At 52.4% G+C, this 22,642-nt stretch overlaps 1 protein-coding gene across 10 annotated transcripts in view; it reads right to left on the bottom strand.

The window, feature by feature from the left end:
* Positions 1–22,642, bottom strand: part of AP1B1 (adaptor related protein complex 1 subunit beta 1) — an 85,745-nt gene that overhangs the window by 5,531 nt on the left and 57,572 nt on the right. For 6 of the 10 annotated variants that reach the window (XM_042911548.1, XM_042911550.1, XM_042911555.1 and 3 more), the window contains 12 exons: positions 21,167–21,357; positions 20,139–20,360; positions 17,497–17,617; positions 16,937–17,032; positions 15,809–15,924; positions 15,295–15,460; positions 8,448–8,546; positions 7,652–7,911; positions 6,798–6,999; positions 5,995–6,015; positions 5,301–5,444; positions 366–511 (listed from right to left, as the gene is read on the bottom strand). In XM_042911548.1, the coding sequence (XP_042767482.1) occupies positions 366–511; positions 5,301–5,444; positions 5,995–6,015; positions 6,798–6,999; positions 7,652–7,911; positions 8,448–8,546; positions 15,295–15,460; positions 15,809–15,924; positions 16,937–17,032; positions 17,497–17,617; positions 20,139–20,360; positions 21,167–21,357 (1,784 nt within the window). The remainder of the gene's footprint in view (positions 1–365; positions 512–5,300; positions 5,445–5,994; positions 6,016–6,797; positions 7,000–7,651; positions 7,912–8,447; positions 8,547–15,294; positions 15,461–15,808; positions 15,925–16,936; positions 17,033–17,496; positions 17,618–20,138; positions 20,361–21,166; positions 21,358–22,642) is intronic. The other 4 variants (XM_042911551.1, XM_042911552.1, XM_042911557.1 and 1 more) reach the window with 1 other exon arrangement.

Below are 22,642 nucleotides of genomic sequence, written 5' to 3'. Positions count from 1 at the left end.
CTTAGAGCTGGGCCCTGAGATGAGAGCAACTCAGGCCTGGACAGGAGGCTACCTCCTGTTATGTGGGGTGTTTGCCAAAGGCAAGTTCCTAGTTTGGAGCTGGGGGTTTTTGTCAGCAAAACACTCTTTGGGCAGTGGAGGAAGGCTAAAATAAGGGGAGACACTCTCCCCCTGTGCTTGGTATTATGGGGTCCACGTAAAGAGGTCACTGGGAAGAAAAAAAATCGCTGCTTTAGAGGGCTTTGGCCTGAGATGCAGGAATATCCGTCTTCACCAGAAACGAGGCACCAGACCCCTCAGAGCTCTCAGCCGCTGCCTACAGTCACCAGCATGGGCTCTCAACAGACCGGCCTCAGGGAGCTCACCTGTTGCGGTTAAACTGGATGGCAAAGTCGGTCATGACCTGCAGGGCCTTGTTGGTCAGCTGCAGGTCCATGGAGATGGAGCCCACCTGGCGGGTGAAGGTACCTGAGATCTCCAACCCCTTGGCCTTCATGGCCGGGAGCCACACCTGCAGGGAAGACAGCGGGGACGAGGCTCATGTTTGCCACTGCGCTAAAACTTAATAGCCCACTGGAGGGTCCGCCCCCTCTTCTCCTTCCCCCTCTCCCCCACTCTCTCCGATCAACCACACCTGCCTTTACCACTAGGAGGTGACCTTGTGGATCTTGGGACGAGAGGAACAATCCGGCATGGGCCATGGAGGGCACCACCTCAGTGTGGCTGTGTCAGAGCAGCCTGGGGTAGGGAGGTGTTTGGTGTGCCCAAGGGCTGACCAGTCTCCAGAGGCTCAAGAAGGAACACTCAGTCAGTAGCACTGAGGAAGGTAATGAGACACGTGGGTCCTGCCAGCCTCCTGAAGAGCCAAGTAGAATCAAGAGCCCAAGGGCATCTGGGGCCTCAGCCAGAGCCTGAGGCCTCCCTGGCTGTCACAGTCTGTTCTTCCTAGCAGAAGGCAGGGCTGGCCTTTTTTTTTTTTTTTTAAGTTTATTTATTTTAAGAGAAAGAGAAAGAGAGAGAGGTGTGCATGTGCACACAAGCAGAGGAGGGGCAGAGAGAGGGAGAGAGAGAGAGAGAATCCCAAGCATGCTCTGTGCTGTCAGTGCAGAGCCTAATGCAGGGCTCAATCTCATGAACCGTGAGATCATGACCTGAGCTGAAATCCAGAGTCAGACACTCAACCGACTGAGCCACCCAGGCGCCGCAGGGCTGGCCTTTTAATTGTAGAAACTGGCCTGACCAAGGACAGCACCTAAGACGGCCTCTTGCCTGGTAGGCCCTCTGCTGCCTGGCTGCACGGGAGCCTCAGCTCAAGAGCCACTGCCTCTCACCTAGGTTCCTTCCCTACATTCCCACCACCAAGACATTTTAACAGATAAATGTGAGTCTGTGTGTCTGTCTCCCCTGCACCCAGCCAGCTCTTTGAGGGGAAGGGCTCTGCTTTCTGTCTTTACATCCTTGGCTTAGAGCTTGCTGTGGCACCGGCATTCACACAGTGCTTGCAAAGTGAGACAGCTTGAATTAAAACCCCAACCACGCAGGACATCCACAAGCGTCACCCACGGTTGCGAAAATGCCTTTCAGGACATTTTTGTCTCAGATGCCTCACAGGCCCCCGAGGTCAAAAGACCCAGGCCCCCTTGAGAGCTTCCCCAAGGTGCCCTGCATGGGCAAATGTCTCACCATCTCTCAAGGTGCCAATTCCAGGAACTTCAGAGACGTCTGGGTCCCCACCCTCAGCCGATCCCAACCCCTACAACACTGTTACACGGCCCAGGTCCTATCACCCCCACCTCCTCCGTCTGCCGCCAGGGCCTCTACTTCTCTCTGCAGGCACTCCTGCATCTGAGCCAGTCAGAGTCCACTGGGTAAGGCAGCAGCCCACGTGGCTGACCCAGGCCCTCTCTCCCTGCCCTTCACAGCAGCCAAGTCATCTTTTATTTATTTTTATTCATTCATTCATTCATTCACTCATTCATTCATTCAGAGAGCGTAAGAGCAAGCAGGGCAAAGGGAGACGGAGAGAATCCGAAGCAGGTTCCAAGCTCTGTGTGGAGCCGAACACAGGGCTCCATCCCATGACCCTGGGACCATGATCTGAGTCAAAATCAAGAGTCAGACTCTCAACCAGCTGAGCTACCCAGGTACCCCTAAAGTCATCTTTTAAAATGCGAATCTGGGGGCACCTGGCTGGCTCAGTCAGAGGAGCATGCAACTCGATCTCGGGGTTGTGAGTTTGAGCCCCATGTGTGGTGTAGAGATTACCTAAATAAATAAAACTTTAAAAAAATGCAAATTTGACCATGGTATCCTTAAAAACCCTCCCAGTCCTGCAACGGCTTCCACTCCCCATGGCTTCCATGGCCTGGTGTCCCCTCTGCCAGGCTTGGATTGCACCTGCTCCTCTGCCCTCCCCCACCACATTGTTCCCTATTTGGAAAGTGCTTCTGCAGGCACTCCCACCCCCACCCCACGTGCTAACCTGATCATCCTTTGTTTCCCTGGGACAAATGTGTGAGGGCAGAATTTCAGGGCTTTAGCCTCAGCTGAGATCCAGCAAGCAGAGAGCTCAGAGAATGCCCCCACAGTGGCTTCTCTGGGCCCTGCAGCACCCCCCACCAGCAGGCCCCCTTTCGCAGTTCTTGCAGAAGTGCCTGTCACTGGGACTTACTGCTGAGGGTGGGGACCTCGTCTCTCTTGGTCACTGTGGGTTCATGGAGTCTAGCCCACCACAGAACTAATCTTCAGCATTTCCTGAAGGACCCAAGGAAATATCACCACCCACCGGTCCAAATGCTTGAGGAACTCCAAGTTCTTGTGCAGTGAAAGCCTTATTCCCTTGACCAGGAATTTTGGCAAATGGATTTACCCCCACATGCATGGGGGGGGAATGCACGTGGGACAAACCATTCTAGGTAGTCACAGTGCTGTTAGGAAAATGTAGATGACATACCTACTACTTCTGAAGGCAGAACACACCCACACCCCAGAAACTCCTGTGTCTCAGATAAAGGGGAAAGTCCTGCCTGTGCTGCAAGGACTCCTCTTGCAGGCAGCCTGCGCTGAATTCCTCTGACCGGGTGATCCTCTAACCTCCCACTTCTAGCACTCACTGTTGGCACACCCAAGAAAAAGCAATGACAGCATCCAGTAAAATGAACACACAAGCAGAAGGCCAGCTCCAGACTTAATATTCCTGGCGGGTCTGCAGTCCTGGCAAGGCCTGGCACCCACAGGATTGCAGAGGTCATTGTTGCTCTGGGTTTTTAACACGTATGCGTCGGCCTCATGCAGTGAGGTAACCGATCTGGGGAGCAATTAGTGATTCTGCCAACCTATGACACTGAGGCAGGCACACAGGATGTTCGCAAACACTTCGGGGCATGATCACGCAGGGGTAAGGAACAGAGGCTTTGGTGCCACCACCCTGCATCAGTTTCAGACTCTCACTTACCGGCTGTGTGACCTTACGCAAAACACCCAGATTTCTCAACCTCAGAACAGGAATCACAGCACCATAAGGCTTCTGGCAAGATTTAGGGGTGTGGGGGCTGTGCCATGTTCACGCAGTCCATGGCACAGAAGTGTGCAGCTGTTGGCACTTCCTGTCTAGACTTCCTGTCTGCCGTGGGCTCCGTGGGCCCACATCCTGCTATCACCACCTCAGGTACAGCCAGCACACCTGGTGAGGCCAGGGCAGGTGCTGGCTCATGTCTCCCCAGTCACAGCAGAGATATCCCCTTGCCCCTGGAGCTCAGCGGCGTCCTGCTCTGGGAAGGGAACCTTGGAAGAGAGAGAGGGGCTCCGGCTGGGAACGAAGTGGCAGACACAGTGTCCAACCAGAGTCTGGCCATGTCGGTCCCCTCTGGCAGCTTCCTTGATGCTGGGGGCCTGGCCCGCACTGCGCTCTCCTCAGTGCCAGGCCCACATGATCTTGTCTCCCAAACTCAGCTCTTCTTCCTTCCCCTCGCCCCCATCTCTGCAGATGGCACCTCCCCCACCCCACCACTTGAGCCAGCATCCTCTCCTCCCCACCAACCCCCACATTCTGCCAGTCCCACCGCCCGAGCTCTCCAGTGCAGCCTTTTGCCTCCACCCTCAAAGGTGCCCACCTCGTCCGGGCCACCATCAGCATACAACTCCTACCAGTCTCCTCACTGGGCACCTGCTTCTGTTCTAACCCTTCCAACCTGCCTCCCACCCCACACACAGTGGAGCCAAAGCAATCTCTCTCAAGTGCAAATCTGTTTCATCTCTGCTTAGAACCTAAGAGCTCCACCGCTAGGACTGACAGAAACCCTCACAGCCTGGTGCTGCTGATCTTGCCGGTTTCTTCCCTCCCGAACCTCTAGTGTAGCCAGGAGTCTTGGGGGAGCACCGCCCTTAGGTAGCATGGGGCATCTTCAGGTGGCACAATGGCGGGGAGGCACCACGTTTAGTGGGCTGGGGTCAGGGATGCTAGACATGCTGCTGGGAGGACAACAGTCCCCTTGACGAGCAATTGTCCTCCATCCCTCGAGTATGTTTTGTACGGTTTCAACATACCCCCAGATTGCTGGGATCCTAACTATGGTGAAAATCAAAGAAAGCCTGTTCCTCGTGTTGTTTTACTGAACCTTTAGTGGGAGTCAGTCACCACTTCAGAAGCTGAGGGCACCACTGGCCACAAGGCTTACAACACCCGAACTACAAACACCTGACAACTTCATCAGATCTTCCGGGGCGGGTGGGCCCAAACCTTTATGACACTGAAATATATAATTTGATACTCTTCCCTGGATGTCTCCTTTATGAAGTGACAGCATCTTACTAAGTCTGAAATGATACACATAAGTAGGTTGCACAGTCCACGCATCTCCTTTAAACACAGGAAATAAAGGATACACCAGGCACTGTCTATCGTTGATAAAGGGTGTTGGGTGGGGCAGCGCTGAGAACTGCTGCTCCGACGAGCCAGGACTTCTGCCAGCTCTCTCTCCCTCACCTCCAGGCCCCTCTACAGGCCATTACCTCCACTCAGAGCCATCTCTCCACTTGTGTGTCCGGCCAATTCAGACTTGATCTACAGGCCAGAGCTCCAGTGACCCCACTCTGGGAGGTCTTCCCAGGCCCCACCTAGCATCTCTTCCCTCTGCTCCCATAGCCCCTAGCTGCCCTCAGCATCGTGTTGGCAAACTGTTGCTCCTTGGGTCCATCCTTGTTGGCTGAGCCGATTCCATGAACGGGCCATCTAAGGAACCCACACATCAGCCAGTGTCTTAATTTTCTTCTCCTGCCATGGAAGGAGGCACAGTACTTACTGCTTTGGGGGCCACGTACGATCCTGACAGCGTGCCCACACCACTGGTCAGGTCAAAGAGGTCACTCAGGCCACTGCCCATGGATGCTCCTAGGTTGGCTGGGACTGTTGCTGCTGGGGGTGCCACAAAGTTGGGGCCCCCAATCTGGAAAGAAAGGGAAAGGGGTCAGAGGTGGGCATCAGAGGTGGGGGACATTAGGGGCCCAGGCGTGAGTGGAGCCACCTGGCACTTTAGAAAATGGGACGGGGCGGAGGGGGCTGTAGGGCTGTTGTCACAGCAATTCTTTCAGAGACAAGACAGGGTGAGGTGGGTGGAGAAGAGAGGCTGTGCCCTCCCATGACCTGCAAGCCTCCAACCTTAGGGGTGACCTCTGGGAAAGGGCTGGGACGCTTGTAAACTAACACACAGCCCACAGATAAAAGGAGCGCCGAGACCACTGCTGTGAGGCTGTGCTCAGCAGACAGGAGCACACTCTCTAGGACGTCACAGAGGGCCCGTGGGAACTGAGAGCATGGGTGATCCTTGGGATGACAAGGCAAGTTTGTCTTAGGGTAGTGAGGATGGGACACTGGATACAAGGCCGTGGCTCAGCAGGAGGAGGGACGGCTTTGACATCAATCACCCCTCGGGACGCTGGGCCAGCACTCAGGAAGAGCAGGGACAAAGGCTTGGGGGCACAAGGGTTGAACCGTACCCCTTCAGGCTCATCCCCCATCTCCAAGCGGAAGCAGGCAGGGTGAAGAGAACAGGCAGCCACATGCAGAGAGAAAAGCCAGCAGAGAAGACAGAGACAGACAAGAGAGAGAGGGAAAGAGGGAAAAGATTAGTCACCGCTGCTTCACTGAGATGAGTCTGTGGCAAGACAGTAAGACATCTGTGCCAGGCGTAAGAGGGGGGCCCAGACCATCTCTGTGAAGGGCACTACTGCCTGGGCTTCACCCCCCACTCAGTTCCTGTGCCATGACCTTTCCTCCCCTTTCCGGTGTGATGCCTTGGGGACCTGAGCCACACATGGCCAAATGACAGGGATTCTGCCACCCCTTCTACCTGGCTCTACCAGCTGCCTGGAGAAGTCCCAGGGAGATACCTAGTCCAGTCTTACCACCCCCTTTCTACAGGGGAGGAAGGTTGTCTCTGATTGCTCCTGGGCCTCCCAGGCCTGCTGGGCTGCTACCCTGAAGTGGAGCAGGGTGTGGGGCTAAGTGGACACTAGTCTGGCTCCTCTCCAGCTTTACCGGCCCCAGGTCTCTTGGGGCTCAGTAGCTCAGCAAGGGGCTAAGGCCCGTGTAAGCCACATACTGTGCACTCTTGGAGGGAAGATTAGCTGAACTCTTTAAGCCTCGGTTTTCCTCCCCTGTAAGTAGGGAGCTACACCATCGCCTCTGCAGACAGGGGTGCCTGAGGCCCCTGGTTCGTGAATGGCACAGACAGGGCCTTCAACGACTGCTCATCTGAAGATCATTATCAGTGTCATCCAGAAGGGGCCCCAGGACATACCAGGCTGTCAAGGCCTCCACCAAGAAGATCCACAGCTCCCATCTGCACCGAGGAGGTGGCCAGGGGTGGACCGCTCACTGGGGGGCCAAGGTCCAGGTTGAGGAGGTCGCCCAGCAGGTCTCCCTGGGTGGGGATGACATCCGGCTGCTCACCAGAGGGTGCTCCGGCAGGGGCTGTCTCGGGGCTCTCTGTGCTCTCGCTCCTGTGAGGACACAGGAGAGAGAGGTTCAGTGGGGTGGGCGTTGGGCTGTCTCAGGGAAGTCAGAGTCCCAGGCTCCGGGATCCTCCCCTAGGACGGGCACCCGTCTCCTCACAGTCCCAGGAGCGCTGTCTACGTGCCCCCTCCTCTTCCCCCTTCCCACGCCCGATCCAGCTTTTTGGCTCTCCAAGAGATCCAGCTTCCTGGGGGTGAGCGAAGGGAGGGGCCCTCTGTACTTCCACCACTCAGCACACTTTAAAGACTGGATGCTGGCCCTGGAAGCCTGGGCACCCAGGCCAAACCAACCACCAGGGGGTGGCAGAGGAGGGTGAGAAGAACAGGGCTCTGGAATTAGAATTGGGTCTGAGCCTAGCTGTGCTGGCTGTGGGATGCTGCACAGGCCCTCAAGCTCTCCGTGCCTATTGTCCTCGTCTGTTAAATGGGGTTACGTCTTAGAGCTACTATAACGGTCAAATGAGGTAACTTAGTCCACACCTGGTATGGACTTTTTTTCATTAAAAAGTCACTAGGATTAGAATGTTCCTCAGACTCAGGTCTTGCCAGGGGGTTACTACATCAAGCCCGAGTGCCTGTGCTAATGACTCGGAAAACCAGGTAAGGAGGCTCAGCCTGGAGCCTGGCCCACGTCACTCACGAGGCGGTACGAGGTGGCAGGCTCTTGTGCACAACGCCCCGGCCCCCCTCCACAAAGGCACTGGGAGGCTTGTGGTAGACGGAGGCCAGTGTGCCAATGTAGCAGATGAGCTCATCCAGCAGTGTGGGCTCAATGAGGTCCGTCTCTTCGGAGATGAGTGGCTTCTCAGCCAAAACCACTTCCTTGGCAGCCACTGGGTCCGTGGAAAGCAGACGCCAGTAGATGTAGCCACGGTCCCGCAAATCCGGGTTATCAGAGTCCTGGGATGGGGGTGAGGGGGGTGATGAGAAACCTGTTAAACTCAGAGCAGAGCTACCAGCTGAGGGAAAGGGGGGAAACCCTCCCCAAAGCCCACGATCCAGACATGGTCACAGTGCTGGCTGCCGACAGTGATCCTGAGCAGTCCCATGAACCTGTCCCTAAACAGGGACTGGCCCCTTGGTGTCCTACTCTAGCCCAGGATTAAATATGCCATTCCCACTCCTGTCCCCACTCTCTACCCTCCCCTTCAAAATCTTCCCTCCCCGTCCTCCTACAAACCATCTGGCTCTCCTGGACCTCCCTCTCCTCTTTAGTTTACAGTCTGGCTCAACTTTACTACCTGACCCCACTCCATCTTGATTTCTTTGTGACTGAGCTCCCTGCATAGGGATCCTGGATTACTCTGGGGCCAAACCCCCCAGTGGTACCAGTCTTAGGAGCAGGACCTTGGGTCGAAGGTCTGGCTCCTGGGACCGGAGCACCCCCTGCAGAGTGAGACCTGCAATGGGCGCAGCAGGGAGGCTGAGGCACGGACCTGAGTGGCCAAGCTGAGGACCTGCTGCACCAGCTCCTGGGTCTCTGTTGGCTTCTTCAGAAAGAGTTTCACAATGGCTGTCAGTAGCTGCAGCTGGACCTGCAGGAAGACAGAGAGGTAACAAGGAGGAAGTAGCAAGGGCTTCATGTGAGGGACAGAAGGAAACCAAATCGGGCCCTCAAAGAGAGAAAAGGGTATTTTTCAAAGGTCCCGAAAGCCAAGAGCAGCTACCCCAAGTTTGGAGGTGGCCACAGAAAACGGACTAAGGCCAGGGGGCTGCTGGTAGCGCCAAGTAGCCTAAACCTTGGCGTTACCACCCAGGCAGCAGAGGGCCACTACTATTTGGACATTCCACCCCAGGGTCCCAGCAGCCTGTCAGGGCTCTCCGCCTCCAGTGCATTAAAAGAGCTCGCAGCTTAAAAGGGCAATGTGTGTAGCTGGTGTACTTCTTAAAGGGGCCACCTGTCAATAAGCAGAGACGGTGCCAGGGAGGCCCTGGGGACAGGGCCAGCAGGGCCCACAGAGCCAGCCTGTCACTGAGGAGCTGGGCTTCTACCAGAAGGTGGGAACCACTCTTGCCCAGCCCTCTCTTGGCACCCCTTTCTCACCGAGCTGCTGCCTTCACCTGATCATGCCCCCTGCTGCCCTTACCCTGGCCACTATCTTCTTACCCCTCGGAGCTCATGCTGACCCCAGCACCCCCAGGCTTCTGCAGCTGCCTGCGCCCCCTCATGGGCATTGCCCCACAGAATTAGAAATGCTGCCCAGCCACCAGGCTGTCTGTGCTGTGGAGACAGCCCTTTGAGGGCAGAGATCATGTCTGTCACATTCTATTCCTGGTCACTATTCTATCTAGTGCCCAGTGCACAGGAGGCACTTGAGAAAAACCTGCTAACTCAAAAAACATCTCTGAAAGAACAATTCTCTGCACATAGTCCTTTCTTAGCCACATCTCCTTTTTGCCAGTCACGAGACAAGAGGACAGCCTGAGGTTCCCAAGCCAGGGCGGTGCCAGGGGCAGACCTGTGGCAGGAGGGCGGCAACAGGGCTGACAGCACCTCCCGGGTCAGGCCGGCAGGAGGGCACTCATAGAAATCCTGGTACACAGGGCAGGCTGACAGCAGGAGGCAGGATAGAGGGGATATAGTCCATTTCTGGAATCAAGCAATCCAGAGTTCTTGCGATTTGGTTACACATGGGCCAACAGCAGAGGGGCAGTGGGCTGGCTGTTGCCCAGGTAGGAAGCAGCCCAAGGAACTGGCTTCCAGGACTTGGCTACAGTCCCTGGCCAGGTAGTCCAGGGGAAACCATTTATCCTCAGTTGGTGGGGAGAGGGGTGTTTTGCTTCAAGGGGTTCTATGAGCTCTGAAAATGGCAATTTATGACAGTGGACTTTGAAGTTAGAGTTACATCATACCTCATTTGAACGTGACTCTGGACAAGTCATGTAACTTCTGAGTCTGCTTCCTTATTAATAATGTGGATTTAAATACCTCACAGGGTTAATGGAAGAGTCAATGAGACAAGAAATGTAAAGAACCAGGGTGCCTGGGCGGCTCAGTCGCTTAAGCATCCGACTCTTGATTTCAGCTCAGGTCATGATCCCACAGTACATGAGACCGGGCCTCGTATCGGGCTCAGTGCTGACAGTGCAGAGCCTGTTTGGGATTCTCTCTCTCCCCCTCTCTCTGCCTCTCCTCCCCAGCTCATACTGTCTCTCTCTCTCTCAAAATAAACAAACAAACATGAAAGAAAGAAAGAAAGAAAGAAAGAAAGAAAGAAAGAAAGAAAGAAAGGAAGAAAGAAAGAAAGAAAGAGAGAGAAAGAAAAAGAGAGAGAGAGAGAGAAAGAAAAAGGAAGGAAGGAAGGAAGGAAGGAATGTAAAGAACCTATCATGGATTCTCTCAATATACAATAGCTCTCACTGTGGTCATCAGTATCACTACAGCCAGCACGCAGGGATTTTTTTCTTTTAATTTTTAATGTTTATTTATTTTTGGGACGGGGGGGGGGGAGGGAGGGAGAGAAAGAAAGACAGAGTATAAGTGGGAGAGGAGCAGAGAGAGGGAGACGCAGAATCTGAAGCGGGGTCCAGGCTCCAAGCTGTCAGCACAGAGCCCGATGGGGATTCAAACTCATGAACCACGAGATCATGACCCGAGCCGAAGTTGGATGCTTAACCGACTGAGCCACCCAGATGCCCCAGCACACAGGGATTCTTTACCAAGTTCTCAACCCAGGTCAGCTGGCTGCCTGGAATCATTCATCACCCAATCACTCATTGGGTTGGCTACGCTGCCTGGGAACTCTGACCACTAGCTCAACTCCTCCCACCCCTCACCAACACACAACACACTCGTGTTAGCATGCATGTTCACGGCAACCCTCCTGCAATGATGCCCCCGACCCTGCCATCCAGACAGGGGCGAGGCACAGGCTGGACTGATATACCACCTCAGCCAAGACTTTCTGAGCTCCAGGTCTATGGGTGGAGAGGCCTAGGAGCCCAGGAGAAGGGAGCTCAAAGAGATAATCTAAAGTAAGTTTCCAAGCTGCAAAGCACTGAACAAGTATTCTTACAAAAGCTTTGAATGGTGCCGTGAACCCAGAAGGCAAAGGGAGCTGGCCACTTAATTAAAACCACCATCACCATCACCCAGCTAATGTTTGCCGAGCACTGGAGAGGCCAGTTTACACACGTCATCCAATAAGCTTTGCAGCAACCTCATGCTGGAGACAAAGAAACAGGCTTGGCAAGTTTAACTTGCTCCAGGTCACCCAATGGGGGAGGAGCCTGGATTTCCTCAAGGCAGGCTCCTGCTCAGCTTTCCCTTGTCGACTTCTCTCATCCTGGGCTCTTCAGCAGGCTTTGCCAAGGGGGAAGCGGCTACAAAAGATTTACTCTACTATATGGGCAGAAACACCCCCCAGAGGGCATTCTCTGCAGTAATCCCAGGCAGGACTCAGGGGCACAAGCAATCCCAAACGACGCTCTGCTTCTCTTAGAGACAAGCGAATGAGGAGGTGGGTGTGAAAGTGAAAGCAAGCCCGGGGCAGGCTGGCAGCCGACTTGGCAGGTGGCAGTGGGAGTGGGTGATGGTAGGAGTTAGTACTATTATTTCATGATGGACATCTGTTGTTTTTGCCCACCCAGCATCTAGTCTGTCTTCTGGCACCAAAAATGCTGGCTTTCCTTCAGAAAATCACTCTCTTCTCTTGCCCTGTCCGATCCACAGAGACTGGGACAAACGTCCGACAGACATAGTCACTTGGATTCATGGCGACTGGCTTAGGAGAATGCAAACGGGCCTGGACTGTTGCTGGAACTACCAAGGGGAAGGGAGTTAGGGGAGTTGCTAAGCTGTAAGGACACAGCCTGGAACAACTGACCTCACGCAGGCTCCACCCGTGGGAGCCTTCCTAAGGGAGAAGCCACCCCAAGGAGATAGAGACAGTCCTGATGCCACCATCTGGGCACCCTCACCCAAGCATGCTGGAAGAGAGCACACTCCCAGAACTTATCAGCTACAAGAACCAGTAGGTGCCCTCTTTGTTGCCTGGACCAATTTTCAACCAATTCTGACCAACACCAATACTACCATTCGTGAGTGCTTATCATGGGCTGGGCACATGTTAGGGACATTACACAAAGCATCCCATTTAACTTTCAGAGCAACAGGATGAGGAAAAGTCTTACACCCCTCATCTTACAAATGAGGAAACTGAGGCTCAGAGAAGCAGAAAATTAGTGGAAAGCCACCAAGCCAGGAAAGGGCAGAAGAGGGGTTTGGACTCTGGGGTCTCCTATCCCAAGGCTCATGCTCTGACCCAACAGGTTACACTCCCTAGCTGGAGAGCAAAGATTTCTGTGCTTCCAAACACGTTTTAGAAGCCCCCTTGCGTGAGCAGACAGTGCCTGGTTCACAGAAAATGGAATACAATATGAAAAGATGCTCAACCTCACTCAGAACAGAAATGCAAACAAAACCAACCAAGGTACACTTTGTTGTTTATCAGATTGGCAAAAATTGTTTGAGGATGTACTAGGTTGGCAAGGAGGTAAGGTGAATGCCACCTCTGAGATCGGAAGGTAAACCCTCTACACTGAGGGAAATGTGGAACAACTACTCCCATCATCAACGCACGGGCCCATTTACTAGAAAGAATTTATCTAAGGGGGTGCCTGGGTGGCTCAGTCAGTTAAGCGTCCAATCTCACAGCTTGTGGGTTCGAGCCCCGCGTTGGACCCTGTGCTGACAGCTCAGAGCCTGGATCCCGCTTCGGATTCTATGTCTCCCTCTCTCTCTGCCCCTCTGCTGCTCACACACACTCTCTCTCTCAAAAATAAGCAAACATTAAAAAAAAGAAAAAAAAAAAGAAATTATCTAAGGATTATCCCCCAGCTAGACTTGCATATGTGCCCCACCCAGGTTATTCACAGCAGTATTGGTTACAAGAGTAGAAGACTGACACCTTCGTATCTATCAGGGGAGGCTGGTTAAATAAACATGGCACTATGCAGCTGCAGAGTCCCATACATTAGTAACAGCAGGGCCTTCAGATGTATTTTTAAGGGAAAAAGTCAAGGTGTTATACAATTTGACAGGGTATAGTGTGCTATCAGTAGCATTTATTTATTTACTTTGATTATTTTTAATGTTTTATTTTATTTTTTTGAGAGACAGAGAGAGAGAGAGAGACAGAGCACGAGTGGGGGAGGGGCAGAGAGAGAGGGAGACACAGAATCCAAAGCAGGCTCCAGGCCCTGAGCTGTCAGCATAGAGCCTGACCCAGGGCTCAAACTCATAAACAGTGAGATCATGACCTGAGCTGAAGTCGGATGCTTAACCAACTGAGCCACATAGGTGTCCCTTATTTATTTATTTTGAAAGATTATATATGTATTTTGAGAAAGAGAGAGAGAGGGAAAGAGCATGTGGGAAGAGCAGAGAAAGAAAGAGAGAGAATCCCAAGCAGGGCCCGATGTGGGGCTCGAACCCACAAACTGTGAGATCATGACCTGAGCCAAAACCAAGTCAGATACTTAGCTGACTGAGCCACCCAGGTGTCCCCAGTAGTGTTTATTTTTAAGTAATTTCTACACCCAACATTGGGCTCGAACTCACAACTCCAAGATCAAGAGTCGCATGTTCTACCAATAGAGCTGGTCAGGCACCCCATGATAGTGTCTAAAAATAAATGAGAGGCAACATATACATGGTTGAGCCTTAGTATTTATACACAGAATCCATATTTCGAATTTGCCTATTTTCTAAAATGTACTTGTAACCGCAAAATCAATGTCTGGGGGCTTTCGCGATCTTGCACAGCAAAGTGCAGGGCAGTGAAAAGTTCAAGTTGCCTGAGGTGTTACACACTCGCAGCTGAGGTCCAAGAAGGTGATGCTCTGCCTTGTTGTTTCAGCTCTCCTACCATAAATAAGTGGCCTTTTCACAATCTATTTAGTACCATATCTTTCACATTTTGTTTTTTTGTTGGTGCTTTCACTGTTTCAAAATGCTCTCCAAGGGGCGCCTGGGTGGCTCAGTCGGTTGAGCATCCGACTTTGGCTCAGGTCACAATCTCACGGTCCGTGAGTTCGAGCCCTGCATTGGGCTCTGGGCTGATGGCTCAGAGCCTGGAGCCTGCTTCCGATTCTGTGTCTCCCTCTCTCTCTGCCCCTTCCCCGTTCATGCTCTGTCTCTCTTTGTCTCAAAAATAAATAAATGTTAAAAAAAAAAAAATTAAAAAAAAAAAAAAACAAAAAAACCCCAAAATGGTCCCCAAGTGTAATGCTGAATGCTGCTGTCTAGTGTTCCCAAGCGCAAGGAGGCTGTGATGTGCCTTATGGAGAAAATATATATGTTACTTAAGCTTCATGCAGGTGTGAGTTATAGTAATGGTGGTCATAAGTTCAATGTGAATGAATCAATAATACATATTAAAATGTCCCTAAACAGAAACACAAAAAACAAGATTACTTTATTGACTGACGAAACTGTTGTAATCAGAGGCTTGTAGGAACTCAGCTCTATACTTCTCTTAGAAACAGTGGGTTCAGCACTCGTTAATTCAGTGTTTGCAGTGACTTTATAGAATGTAAGTACCATGAACAGTAAGAACCAACTACGTCTGTATATGTTTACTTGTATGTAGAGGTGTGTATTCCTATACTATCTCTGGAAGTATCCTCAAGAAACCAATAAATGACACCAATGACTTCTGTGAGGAGAACTGGGTCGTTGGGGTGCCTGGGTGGCTCAGTTAAGTGTCTGACTTTGGCTCAGGTCATGATCTCGGTCTGTGGGTTCCAGCCCCACGTCAGGCTGTGTGCCAACAGCTCAGAGCCTGGAGCCTGCTTTGGATTCTGTGTCTCTGTCTCTCTCTGCCTCTCCCCAGCTTGTGCTCTCTCACTCTTTCCATAATAAATAAATAAACTTAAAAAAAAATGATTAAAAAAAAGAACTGGGTTGTCAGGAAAGTGGTAGGAAGACTTAATCACTATATATCTGTTCTTATTTTCTCAATTTTGAATCAAGTCAAAGTATTACCTATCCAAAGATAAATATGAAATTAAACCCAGAAACTTCTGCCTGCCTTCAGCGCACACCATCACACACCGTCCTCACAATATCCCCTTAGGTAGTGCAGTGTGAGAGGAAAAGGGGCCACACCTGTCAGCGCTACATCACTTACCTGTCCACCCTGTCAATGCTGTATTACGAAGGGCAGGGCCCTGAGGCCTCCTGGCTGAGGGGACGGTTTCGGGGCAGGATAGACTGTAGTGGTGCCAAGCCACCAGTCATGACCCACATCCTGCCCCAAGTCACCCCACTGGACAGCTCACCTGGGTGCTCTCATCATGGAAGCCCTCAAGGAAGCTCTCTAGCAGTTCATCGGCATTGTCAATTCGCTCAGCGTACTCGCCTACAATCCAAATCATGGCAGCCCGGGCCTCAGGCTCATCCAGAGAGTCCAGGTTCTCACATAGCGTGGCGATCACACTCTCGTACCTAAAAGATGGGCACACAGCCGGCATATGAGCAATGAAGGAGCCCGGGCAACCCAGGGGAGGCCCAGCAGGGGCCAAGAGAGACAGGAAGCTACGCCGCAAGACTCTGAGAGAGTGGTGAGTAATGGGATTTGAGTTTATCTGTTACATTCTAGTGCTTATTTTGGTGTGGGGAGCAGAGGAGAAGCAGCTCAGAAGTAAGAAAAAAACAATGGGTTTCTTTCGAGAATGCCATTTATGGCACAGCAATAAGGAAGAGGGGAGAGGCTCCTTCTTGCTTTTCCTCCCCACCACTCCTGTCCCCACCAGAAGCCACATCACTCTCACACTGGGAGGGGTGGGCACATACTTGTTGGGGTATTTGCGGAAGATGTCCTTGATGACCACGATGGCTTCCTGGACAACGTAGTTGACCTTGGTCTGGATGAGATCCAGCAGCGTGCTTACACAGCGCTCTGCAGATTGCTGCGGGAAGAGGAATGTGGGCAAGTCCCTTGCACCCACTTCCAACAGAACCTCTGATGACCATGCCTTGGCCAAGGGCTCAGTCATGCCTTGCCCCCTTCCTTGCCACAGTGGGAAAACAGGAGAACACGCTCCCCAGATAACAAGTGGGAGAATGAGTACAAAATGACAGCCCGAGGATGGCAGGGACACAGAGAGATACAATTAGACTGAGAAGGTCAGTGAGCTCCTGAGTGGGGAGGATATTTGCAGTGCCTTCAGGCGAAGCCTTGAGGGCAGAGTGACTATGCTCTAGCCTGATACCACCTCTCTTCTACTTGTTTCCCAAAATGGGTTCCTATGATCAAAACCAGAAAGTCTCTACTTGAACCCTACCCCCACCCCTTATGTCAACATACTGCACTAGTGCCCTTGTGGGAGAGACTCTCAGATTCTCCCCATAAGCACCAACAGAAAATGCCTCAAGGGGCTGGGCTGAGGTGACCAGCTGTCCCAGGATCTCCCAGTTCCCGGTGAACTAATTTAAGGAGAGTCACCTCATTGGTCAAGGAACAATGCCATAGGCAGAGAATGGGAGGGATGAAACACCAGGACACAGGGGTCTGGACAGCCCTTGGGAGCTTGGAGAAAAGGACGTCTGCACAGTCAAATCATGATTATTGCTAAAACGTACAGCAGGCAGAGCCCCTGCCCCAAAACTCCATGGAGTGAAAGCTAAGTCTACCGGGGCCACCACTGGCTGGGGCTGTCCCACCACCTTAGCTAATGCTGCAGAACCCATGGTTACAGATGGGTTTGTTTCATCTGCAACAACCTGAAGACTTAACGGCGATTACAGAGAGAGGAGCCTAATCAGATCTGCACAATGTGTGCCTTGGGGCCTCCAGTTGACCCTCAGGCCTTCCTGGACCATGAGCAGCTGACAGATTCTGCTACAATCAGACAGGTTTCCTGGTTTCAGCTTCCTTCTCTTCCCTCTCCCCGACCAGAGGACAGAGTCCCAGAGCCTCACCTCCACCTTGATCGCACAGCGGCCGATGGCTCGCACAGCCTTCCGTACAAAGTCCACATCCACCTCTGTTGCATATTCTTTCAGCTCTGCCAGAACCTGTGGCCGAAACAGAGAAGGTGGGGTTGGGAGGGGGGATCTGGCAGGGCAACCAACACCCCTGGACAAAGTGTATGCAGACCCCCAGAAGGATGAGATTCTGCGTCCTGCTTGAGGTGGAAGGGTCAAGGGAAGGAGAGAGCTGTCAGGTGGCCCAAGAGGAAAGCAGGGAAGAACTAATTGGCAGGACTGGACAACCCTTGTTTAGGCTGATCTAGCTAACATGGCCACCTAACTACCACTTTTCTATGGATAGATAAGTAATAGGGAGAACAAATGCCTTAATCATAAAAATGTCAGTTAAGAGTTGCTGAGTGCTTGCCTCTGGAGCCCTGCGCTAAGCACTCTTCATGAGATGAACTGTTAATGGCGAGACAAGGCAGCCTGCCTCGAGACCACAGCTTGGTGGTGGGGCTGCTGTCCAATACCAAAGCTCACGTCCCTGGCTGCAGCCCTCTGCTGACCTGGGCGATGTTGGCCTGGGAGGCCAGACGGATCATGATGTCCAGCTTCTCCAGCTTCACGTAGATGGGGTCATTGTACTTCACAAAGAAGACCTTCATTTCGTGCTTCAGGATCTCAGGCCTGGTGGCAAGACAGGATTGCCCGAAGAGCAGAAAGCAGGGCATAAGCCCTATGAGAAAACCCCTTCCATGTTTACTGGGGCATTTCTGGGGTGTGAGGCAGACCCTGACATCTGAACTGTTGTGGCTGCAGGTTCCTGGGCAAGGATCCATTGACTGATCCTGAGCAAGGTTCTGACTGGCCATTGTATGACCAACCATATCCCAGGAAGGGAAGAGGGAATATGAGCAAGAGACAGTTCATATTTGAGAGGTAGCAGGCACCAGGAGACGGGCGTGGCAATCAGACCTTGTGCCAATCCCAGCTTGTGACCTCAGGCCTCTGTTTTCTCACTCATGAAATCAAAATGACACCATACAGGAAGCGTTACCATTGCAGGCCTCAGTCTCTAGTCCTAGAAAGGCCTGGCATCTGGGAGCTCATTTTTCGGGAGTGTTCTCACTGTTCCTTAAATGATAAAGGTGGCTAATTGTGCCTAGACTGTTTGTATAAATAATACGATTTATGCTGAATATCTGCCTTCCCTCTGGGAGTCTGAAATTTTGCTAGGTGCGTATGTGAACAGCCCCAGTAAAAACCTAGGGCGCTGAGTCTCCAATAGGCATCCCTGGGCAGAAAAAATTACACACATGTTGCTGCATTTTTTGTTGCTGGGGGAAGAGTGTGCTGTGTGTGATGCCCTCCCTGTACATGGATTCCTCCAGACTCCACCTGTGTATCCTTCCTATGTCCACACTAAATCTGAGCCATGGAAACAACTATATGTTGACTCCCGTTGAGTCCTTCTAGTGAATCTCTGAACATGAGGTCGGTCCTGGGGGCCCCGAAAGACACCTACAGGGTGAGAGGTAGATGGGAAGCATCCAGCATGATCGACACCTGCCTCCAAGAAGGCACTTGCTATGCAGGAGCTGTCACCAGTGTCACTGCCCCTCCCTCAACTGGTACCACACACCTCGTTTTTCTTAGATGAGGAAACCTGAAAGGTGGAGGGGCTTGCACCAGGTCACACACCTAGTGCTAGTAAGGGCAGAAGCGAGAGTCACTACCCCCCACTCTTATGCCCTTTCCAGAACAGAAGGAAGGAAGAAAAAAGCAGGAGAGAAGACACAGCAGACAGGAAGGAGGGACCCTACCCAGGTAGTACTCAGTGCTGCTGTACAACTGCAGGGAGGTGCTGGCAAAGTAAGGAGGCTTTGTCATGCCTAGCGGGGGAGACAGGATCCTAAGCTGGGGGACGGGAAGACATGATTTCTGCAATCAGGACTTGGCGAAAGCCGCCCAACCATGTTGGGACTGGGCCAGGCGGTGCCTGGGCAACACAGTCAACTTCTTAAGAGATTTGCCACGTTAAATATAGCACAGGGAGCCCTTCATGCTGATCGGGGTGTACAGGTCGCTACACCTCACTAAATCCCACACCACAACTACAAATGAATCCCCAGTCTTAGGGCTCTGTGTAGGCACTCTTAAAGTGTTCCCAAATTTACCTCCCAAACCTTCACAACTGTCACGATTCCACTGCTATCTCTAGGCCCCCAAGAGTGTCCTAAGAACCAGAATGTTGCTTCAAGGACAGGGAGATGTGCTATCTTCCAAGAAAAAATGTCTACAAGAGGCCCTTGTTCTCCACATAGCTCTGCTTCCAGCAAGGGGGCCGCTGGAACGCACGGACGCTCATGAATTAGTTGCTGAGAGAGCCATTTGACTAACCAGAGACCAGCCTCACTCTGTTCTCTGGATTGTTCCAGAGAACCCCTCCTGTTCTGAGCCCCTCAGACCGCACTAGTTGTTTTTCAGCTCCACCCACCCTGGGTATCAGGCACTTTCCTTTAGAAGCAGTGGCTTACAGCTGTGATCGTTCCTATGGGGTGAACAGAAATGGTCTTCTGAGTGACTTTCGCACCCTCCTGCTCAGCCCCCAGTCTGATGCAAAGTCCATAGCACTTCACCACTTTGGAGCCCTCCAACCTCAGAGAATTTGACTAAAACTATAGACTCTGTCCCCAGGGAAAACACACACACACACACACACACACACACACACACACACACACACACCCCCCCCACACAGAATCTTACACCCTGTTTCAGTCCTGTGGACTATGGAGCTATCCCTTGTGTATGGTTAAGAAGCTCCGTGCTGCTCTTTACCTCACCTGCTACCTGATTAGGTGAAGCCAGGGTTTCTCACCCTCAGCACTACTGACATTTTGGGATGGAGAGTTCTCTGGGGGTGGAGGCTGTCCTGTGCACTCTACGACACTGAGCAGCATCCTTGGCCTCCATCCACCTGGGGCCTCCAGGTGTCAGTAGTACCTCCCAAAGTGTGACAACCAAAAATGTCTCCAGACATTTCTAAATATCCCTTGGGGAACAAAGCTGCCTGTGGCTAAGACTCTGGGTTAAGCTATTAAGGCTTCCTGCACGGTGACAGGTCAGCTTCCCTTTGGTCCTGATCCCGTCAGGAGATGCCCCCCGACCCTGAGTACACGCTGCACGTTTGCGGCAGCCCAGGTACCTTTTCTGTACGATGAGGTTGATGTTGCGCAAGGCCACGTACTGCAGCTCAGGCTCGGCCGACAGCAGCGTGACCAGGGGTGGGGCCAGCTTCTTGAGCAGTGTGCCATAGTAGTCCAGGTCCTTGGACAACATCTCCATGAACTTCATCAGCACCTTCACAGCAGACAGCACCACAGCAGAGTTGGCGTGGGAGAGCCTGGGGGTGACCCGCTCACAGATGCTGGGGTCCATTCCAAGGAGAGGGACAAACAGGAGAGACAGACAAGGGAGACACCCTGTTTTTAGTTATTGAGGGAGTATGTTTTCTGTAGGAAGATCGAGATCCTGCTTCTGGTGCTTGCTAACTGACCCCAACAGGTTAAAACCACTCAGAGTCTCAGTTCCCTCATCTAGAAAACGGAGGTGAGGATGCCAACTTCACAGGGTTGCTGAGGGCTTACTTGAGATAAACCACATAAAGCACCAAGCACGGTGCATGGTAGTTAATAAATACTGGGTAACTGTCAAGTCCCTCCCTTCCCTCGCGACAAGGGCATTCAAAAGGGGCAAGGTATCATGTCGGGTAGGACCAAAAGTGAGGGGTGACCCAGGCGAGTGACCTGCATGACTTCTTCCACCTTCTAAGCCGGTGTTTCCTTACCTGTAAAATGTGGACAATGATGGGGCAGCTTCCACAGAGGTGCGTTAAGGATCATCTAATGCATAGGAAGCGCTCAGCAGAGCCCCAACCACCCAGAAAGAATCCAGTGAATGAAGACTCTAGTACTATCCACCTCCTTTACTCAGCCCAAGGTGACCGGGGTCTCTGTCAGCAACCAGATCAGGCACTGGCTTCTGTTCTGTCTGTACCATGCTGAGCAGGGAGCTGACTGCCTGGCTCTGGCCTCCCTTGAGATGTGTCTGAGGATGGTCTGTGGGGCAAAGCCCTGGCAAAGGGCCCAGTAGAGATCTGAGGTCCAGCTCATGGTTGGAGCCCTGCAAGGACCAGGTCCCGCTGGGCTGGCAAGCAAGGGGCAGCCTGCTCACCTCTGGGCCTCTCGGTCATCTTTGGGCGTATAGTTGGCCAGGCAGTCCAGGATGAAGATCTGGCCCCACTCGGTGCACTCATTCAGGGCTGTCAGTAGCTTATTAATGGACTGCGGGTTCAGGTCAAGCAGGTTGCTGCTGGGGTGAGACTCGGCAATCTCTGACAGGGCAGCCACTGCGTTTGCCACCACCTGGTTGAGAGGGTGGAAGGGGCAGAGGCTGGGGGCGCTGCTCGGGCCACAGGGCATTGGGGCTAATCATGCTGGCCGGTCAGAGGTTGAATATCCTGAAAGGAACAGGACCCGATGGGCAGGGTCTGCAGCACTGAGACCCCCTCCAAGCACTCACCCTACTGACTCCCCTGTAAACCAGAACAAACATAAGTGCTCCCAACCAGTGAAAAAAAAAAAAGAGGCAAAACAAAAGAAACAAAGGAAAGATCCGGCTCCAAATGCCCGGCAACAGAAAACATTCCTAGCCACCTAACACACGGCCCCTGTCCACCACCTATAGCAAATCAATTCAGGGGCTGTTGAGGGTGCTTCTCGGAGCTAGAAGATTCCACAGAGCCCCTTAGGTCTGCTGGTAACAGATGGGGGGGCTGGAGTCCAGGGAGGCTGCCAGGTGAAGCACTGGGCTCTCAACCCATTTCCACCAGAGTAGCTGTTTTTATGTGTGTTCTGCAGGGTTTTGAACTCTTCCCTGTACAAATGGTGCTCTACTGGCCAATCCTGTACTGGCCACTCAGCACCCACGTGTGATCAGTGTTTTTGTAGGACAGAGCGGGATGGCTGAGCTGAGGGGTTTATGCATTTCACTTTTTTTTAAAGTTTTGTTTATTTAAGTAATCTCTACACCCAACATGGAGCTCAAACTCACAACCCTGAGATCAAGAGTCGCTTGGGGCGCCTGGGTGGCTTGGTCGGTTAAGCGTCCGACTTCAGCTCAGGTCATGATCTCACGGTCTGTGAGTTCGAGCCCCGCATCGGGCTCTGTGCTGACAGCTCAGAGCCTGGAGCCTGTTTCAGATTCTGTGTTTCCCTCTCTCTCTGCTCCTCCCCCGTTCATGCTCTGTCTCTCTCTGTCTCAAAAATAAAATAAAACGTTAAAAAAAAAATTAAAAAAAAAAAAAAAAAAAAAAAAAAAGAGTCGCTTGCTCCCTGGGGCACCTGGGTGGCTCAGTTGGTTAAGCGTCTGACTTCATCTCAGGTCATGATCTCGTGGTCTGTGAGATCAAGCCCTGAGTTGGGCTCTGTGCTGACAGCTCAGAGCCTGGAGCCTGCTTCAGATTCTGTGTCTCCCTCTTTCTGCCCCTCCCCTGCTCACACTCTGTCTCTGTCTCTCTTTCAAAAATAAATAAACATTAGGGGCGCCTGGGTGGCTCAGTCGGTTAAGCATCCAACTTTAGCTCAGGTCATGATCTTGTGGTCTATGAGTTTGAGACCTGTGTTAGGCTCTGTGCTGACAGCTCAGAGC

Source organism: Panthera leo, chromosome D3 (assembly GCF_018350215.1).
Source record: "Panthera leo isolate Ple1 chromosome D3, P.leo_Ple1_pat1.1, whole genome shotgun sequence".
NCBI lineage: Eukaryota > Metazoa > Chordata > Mammalia > Carnivora > Felidae > Panthera > Panthera leo.
This window is presented reverse-complemented; position numbering and strand designations above follow the sequence as displayed.